The sequence below is a fragment of the Cicer arietinum genome, chromosome 4 (genome assembly GCF_000331145.2).
Source record: "Cicer arietinum cultivar CDC Frontier isolate Library 1 chromosome 4, Cicar.CDCFrontier_v2.0, whole genome shotgun sequence".
NCBI lineage: Eukaryota > Viridiplantae > Streptophyta > Magnoliopsida > Fabales > Fabaceae > Cicer > Cicer arietinum.
Window position 1 is genome coordinate 47,977,758 of NC_021163.2, and position 6,682 is coordinate 47,984,439.

Genomic DNA, 6,682 nt, shown 5'->3' on the forward strand with positions numbered 1-6,682 from the left:
AAAAATTATATAATTAATTTATAAGATTTGATGAATATTTTCTGAAGGATTAGTACGAGGGACATATTGTTGCAGCATTTAGTAGAGTTTTAAATTTTCAGAAGCTTTCAATTAGACTAATTGTTGTCATAATAAAGGATGTAAGCAAAAATTGAGTTAAATTTAAAGGACTATAGATGTATTTTTTCCTAACAAATTTATTAAAATAATATTCTCATGGTGAATAGAGGATTAAATCTTAAAGTCTAAGTTTTTTATTTGTTGGATTTGATTAGAGCTTTCAAAATGGACTACCCAACCTATATAGGGCCGACCCTAACAGGTTGAGGGTTTCATCGGACCGAACCAAAAAGCCCTATTTTACTATGGCCCATTAAAATACTACCCGAGCTCGGCCCTAGACGGGTTGCGGACTGGGCATGTAACCCGCATATTTTTTTATAATATTTTTTTAACTCATTATATTTTTTAATTTCTCTGCAACTCTTTAATTTGAAAATTTTCTTTGATGTTCATTTTAAAAAATTATGGTATACTAATTATCCATTAATTATGAATCAATTTGAACGCCCATTTACAAAAAAAATTATGGTTTACTATTTATACACAAACTAAGTTTGGATTTTCCAATGAACACAAACTCAATTCAAAATTTTCAAAACAACACACTATTCAAATAACATACAAATTAAAATAGATTCAAATTGTCTAAAGTTAGAGATATTATCTAGCATAACACAAATAAATTTAAATTTTTCTAACATAACTCAAACTCAAATCAAATGCAAATAAAGTGCTAAATAGTTCTAATGTGACTCTAAAATAAGTGTTTTTAGACTCCTTGAGCAATGTTCACATTTTTTAAGATGTTGGATGATTGTCACTTAAAAAAATAAGAAAGTTAATTGTTAAAATTAGTTATACGGGTAGCGGGCTATTTGGTACCCGTATCACAACTTGATGTCGGGTAGTGTCTGACTTGAAGCTTTCACAGAGCTGACAACTCTTCGAAGTAAACACAATATATCACCACTGTCAAAATAAAAATTCAATAATATTAATTAAATAAATAACTTCAAATCAAAAATAAAATTAAAAAAATTAAATATATAATATAAACTCACCAAAATTCAAGATAGTAAAGAAAAAACTTGGAGAAATAATTTTTGTAGAGAGAAGGTGGAGAGAAAATTTAGAAAGAAGGTTTAGAGAGAAGTTAGAAGTGAAAAATGATAAGAGTATTTGAGTTTATAGAAAATGGTTGATCCTTTGTGGCGGCCAAAGCAGCCACAAAAGCCAACGATACAAAATCCTTTGTGGCGGCTTTAACGGTCAGAAATTAAGTCCTTTGTGGTGGCCTGAGCGGCTACAAAGTGCAATAGATCAATTCTTTTGTGGCGGCCTGGGCGGCTACAAATGACTTGCCTTTTGTGGCGGCCTTTACCCTCACAAAGGGTTGATTTTGTGGCTGCAAAACCCTCACAAAATGCTCCAATTTCAACTGAATTTTGTGGCGGCATAAGCCCTCACAAAATGACAACGTTGTGATTTTGTGAGGGTTTAGGCAACCACAAAATCCAGCTAAATTTTTAATCTTTTGTGAGGGCTTTTTCAGCCACAAATAAAGACCAATTTGAATTTTTGTATTTGTGATGGCTTTTTCGGTCACTAATTTGTGAGGGTTTTTTTCGGCCACAAAATATTTATAAAGTTGGCCACAAATGAGGGGATTTCTTATAGTGATATGGACTAACTCGAATGGGTAACAAGTTTATCCGGACCATGCTAAAAAGCTCTAGAAAAATCCGGGCTGAAATTATTAGGACAAAATCCTATTTTTAGCGGGTTAGGCGAACTGACCCATTTGAGCTAAACTATTTTGACAACTCTAGATTTGATGTTGTTATTATTGTTGGAAATGAATATATGAATTTATTTGAATATTTGAGTTATGAATATATAAATTTTCATGAAATTGATAATGAGTTTTCTATTTTATTTGAAGATGATGATTTTTTTTTTGAATTTATATATATAAAAAAAATAACATTGTTGACATTTTAAAACATAAATGATCAAATCTGAAAAAAAGATAAATAACTGAATTGTTATCGAAATTAAATTAAAAGGCTGCAAGATGTATTTTACCTTTATAATATTTACTATATATCATATATTTAATAATTGTTTTTTTAATAACAAAATTGATAATATTAACAAATGCTTTTTTTTCTCGACATTTCCACTTCTTGAGAAACAAAGCTTTAGTAATTCAAAATTTATGTGAAAGGTAATAAGTATTTTAAAAAAAAAATTAAAAAGATAATAAAATCTAATCAAATATTATTTCACCTTGAGTTTAAACCACTTGATTGTGCTTTGGGCTTTAAAAATGAAAACAAGTGTGACTAATTACAAACGTAAATCCTAATCTTCTCTCTAAATCAAGGAACAAATCATTTAACAATCATAAATAGAGGATTAATAACTTCTTCATAAAAGTTGGTCAAAAAAAAAAAAAACTTCTTCCTAAAATCTCTTATCAAAATTAAGAAAAAATTTAAAAGAAGAAAATCAACAACAGAATCAAACAAAAATAGCAATTACAGAATATCAGAATCATGATACTCTTGTAGGCAAGTATAGAGCATAATCAACTTGTATAAAGATGATTTGTAAAATTTAAAAAATTATATCATATGAGATATGTGACGTTTCAAGAATCTAGTTCTGTCTTAGTTTTAGCCTAAACCCCAATTGATTGATCTAATTAAAAAATTAATGAAGAGAGCATTTGTATTTGTATTATGTGTCGATTAAACATCCAAAAAGAATATGGTGACAAAGATGTAAACTAAGTAAGGATTAGTACTAGCACTAAAAAGTGTCTCAATAATCTATGCTTAAAGGGATCCTTTGATACACTATTGTCTTGTCTTGCTTTAATTTAACACCTAGCATATCTTCCATCCTAAGTGAGGAGCTTAGTTACTTTAAGAGTGTTTCATAAAATCTTATTATAATATATAGTTTTTGGTTGCATTTGATTTAATTTTAGACAAATGTAAGGGCAAAAGCAAACATGCTAGAATCATTTTAAGATTATGTCATAAAGAGGGATCCAACTTACATTAATGCTTGTTATCCGTAAACAATAAATAAATAGGATATGTTACACTTTTGTCCTTAATTATTTTTAAATTCATGTTGGTCTCTTTAATTTTTTTTGTTTTATTTTTATTTTTATTTTTTAAGTCACAAACATTTAACAATTTAATTCTTCAATTTTTTTTTGATTTATAGAAAAAATAATAATATTTTATGAGATTTAGAGTTCGAATCTAAAAGATGATATCTAACTTAACAATATTAAAATTTATTAATTAAATTACATCTTACGAATTTTTTGTTTCATTTTATTTTTTTACATTAGAAACATTAAATATTTTACTCTCACAAACTATAACCATTTAATATTTTAGTCACTTAGATTATAAACTTTACAAACTAATAAAAAGACCAAAAGTGTTTATTTCCTAAAAAAAATAAGTTTAGTTGAGATGTTTCATGTTTCCATTTATACGGATTAAATAAACATTTGAGATTTTTCTTTTGTAACAAAAAAAAAAAAAAAACACATTTAAGAAGAGATTATAAAAGTTTGTAAAATGTATTTAAAAAAATTGTTTTTTTAGTGTTTTTTAAAATATACTCTAAATGATAAAAAAAACTCGCACACAACTGTTAATTTTTTAATTTAAACTTAAAATATTATATTTAATCTAATAATATTGACATTTGTAAGTTGAACTAGATTTTATAATTTTTTATTTTATTTTAATCCCTTACATTACAAAACATTAAATATTTTAATATCGTAAACTTTAAACGTTCGATACTTTAATCACTTAAATTATAAAGCTTACGTACTAATTAAAAAAATCAAAAGTGTTTATTTCCTAAAAAAAGTAAATTTAGTTGGGATGTTTCATCTTTCTACTTCTGCAATTAAATGAACATTTGAGATTCCTCTTATATACCAAAAAAATAAATATTTGATAAAGAATTATAAAAGTTTTTAAAAATGTTTTTTTAAAAATACATTGAATAGTCAAAAAAAATATTTTTAGTGTCTCTTAAAATATATTTTCTCTAGTTAACTTCTATTTTCTCTATATCATAACTAAATGTCATTTTTTTTTCTTCTTTTTTTAATCAAAAGGGGCCAAAACTTAAAAGAAGATTAAAAACCTCTACAAAAAGAAATACAACAAGTATATCCCCTCAAGGCATTAGCAACAAAAATAGACGAAAATACAAAAAATTATCATAACTATCCAATTCCATACCATACTTAGCAAGATTGTTTGCCTCATAATTAGCTTCATGAAACACATGTCACCAAATAATTCTTAATCACCACAAAAAATTAAAAGTTGAAAATTATGTTAGAAAGTAAACACACTCTAAAAAAAATGGAAATTCATTGAGCTTTATAAGCAAAATTGAGACACTTTATTTATTGACAGGTTACATAATAAATAGCCTTCAGAACATTATTTTACTAACTCAACTACACACCTTATGTAACAAATCAAAAGCTCCTGGTTTTTGGAGACTTACATCAAACTATAACTTAATCTAATTAAACTAAGAGTACTTATTATAAATCTCCTTAACCAAATAACATTAGCAATAGGGAGAAACTAAATTGTATAGGCCATTTTTGTTTGTTGCATTAGCAACACTAAAATTGCCATGAACATCATCCAAATTCCAAAGTCCATCCCACAAAATATCTTCAACTGATGCCTCAGGTACAGAAGAGTTTCCATTAAGCATAAAGTAACCCTGCTCTTCTATGTTGTTAGGACACATATTAAACATTTCTTGTCTAGCTTGAGATATATAAGGCACTCTATAGTTATTAATATTATTTTCCTCAACCAAGGACATCACACTTTTCATGTCTAAGTTAAATTGTTGTTGTTGTTGCAATTGTTGTTGTTGTTGGTGAAATAGTTGTTTCCTCATGAATCGATTTTTCGCCTTTTCTGCAGCGTCAGAGGGATTTTTTGCCTTTTTCTTGAAATGAGTCCGCCAATAATTCTTTATTTCATTGTCCGTTCTTCCCGGTAAATTTCTAGCGATTGTTGACCACCTGAAAAATATTCAATTTTGTGGTCAAGGCTTTTGATTCAAAAATTTGTTGCTAATTATAGAAAATTATATATCTAATCTTAAGAAGATGGGAGGAATTAAGAATTTTTTTACCTGTTTCCCCATCTAGCATGCAGTTCTAAAATTATGCTCTCTTCTTGTGGTGTTATTTGACCCCTTTTGAGATCTGGTCTTAGGTAATTCACCCATCTTAATCTGCAGCTCTTTCCATTCCTTTTTAATCCTGTTAACAAGAAAAATAATTAAACTAAGGTATAAGATGATGATCAACTAATCATAGTTGAAGAGTACTAGTTGGAATAACTTTATTTGTTCTATTTTTTAGAAAAAGTCTCTAACAACAATTTGAACTTTGACATTAAAGTTTTTAATGTCTTTGACTAGATGTAACAAAATTGACCAGTTTAAGTCGTTGTGTCGATGTAACACTAATAAGATTGTAATTTCAATTTCAAATTTATGGTTGCTATACTTGAAGAGTCACCCATATGTTTACAAAGCATGATTCTAAAGTACGATTGTGGTTGCGATTTCATTATGCCGCAAATTTTAGTATTGTGGCAATACATGGACGAATGCAACAAAGGCGACGACAACAGTTACAATTGTCTTTTAAAAAGGACAATTTTCTTAACTAGATGTATGCCCACAGCTTAAACAACCTGAGGTATTGATTAGAGGTGGTAAAATAGGTCGAATCATCTATATCACTACGTTAAACTCATTAACTAAAATTGTAACACTGAAAATTTTATGTGTTGTCGCAGACTACAATTTAGAACTATATAATATTGAGAAAGGGTAAAAAGTTTGAATGTTAATTACCAGTAAGCCTAGCAACAGAGTTCCATCTTCCTTCACCATGCATCCTAACATAATCAATAAGCAACCTATCTTCTTCACCAGTCCATGGTCCCTTCCTCCATACCTCTTCCTCCATATGACCCATTTGGCCAGCCATCACTCCATGCCAATACATGTAGAAAAATTTCAAAGTTCTTGTGATTGGATAAAGATGTTTCTTTTGTCTTGTATATTATATTATATGGCACTGAATTTGGTTTTGGGGTATTTGCATATTTATACTTGGAGGTTTGCTCTTAAACTTGATTGTATCAATCAATCAAGGGTCACTTTCTTATGATCTTTTTTCTCTAGTACCCTTTTCACTGTTTAAGGTTACATTGTTTACAAATATTAATATTAATTAACAAAAGAGTATGCAAGTGACACTAAAAAAGCATCTTTTTCCATTGTTGTCAATTGATCAAAATATCTTTACCTTCTATTAGATACTTTTCGCTCAAAAACACAACGAGAAAGGTAGGTAAATAAGTAAAAAAAAATACTATAAGAAATTTTAAAGCGGTCTTGAATTCAAATACGAAAAATTAATTTAACTATTAATTTATTAATACTTTTTTGAAGATTATAAAATTATATAAGATTAATTACTACTTTTAATTAATTTTTTATAATTTTATAATTGTAATAAAAAAGA

At 27.7% G+C, this 6,682-nt stretch overlaps 1 protein-coding gene across 1 annotated transcript; it reads right to left on the reverse strand.

Annotated features, from left to right (window-relative positions):
• Positions 1-4,467: 4,467 nt before the first annotated feature.
• On the reverse strand, positions 4,468-6,248 carry LOC101507078 (uncharacterized). The gene is made up of 3 exons (XM_004497741.4): positions 6,007-6,248; positions 5,275-5,404; positions 4,468-5,161 (listed from the first exon to the last, which is right to left on the reverse strand). The coding sequence occupies exons 1-3, from the start codon at positions 6,158-6,160 to the stop codon at positions 4,690-4,692; spliced, it is 756 nt and encodes a 251-aa protein (XP_004497798.1). The 5' UTR covers positions 6,161-6,248; the 3' UTR covers positions 4,468-4,689.
• Between the last annotated feature and the right edge of the window lie 434 nt (positions 6,249-6,682).

Bases quoted from the DNA above. Each gene is read 5' to 3' on its own strand.
- LOC101507078 (XM_004497741.4), bottom strand. From the start codon at position 6,160: ATGTATTGGCATGGAGTGATGGCTGGCCAAATGGGTCATATGGAGGAA. The intron at 5,405-6,006 runs GTAATTAACATT...TCTTGTTAACAG, and splicing joins CTCTGTTGCTAGGCTTACTG to GATTAAAAAGGAATGGAAAG. The intron at 5,162-5,274 runs GTAAAAAAATTC...AATATTTTTCAG, and splicing joins CATGCTAGATGGGGAAACAG to GTGGTCAACAATCGCTAGAA.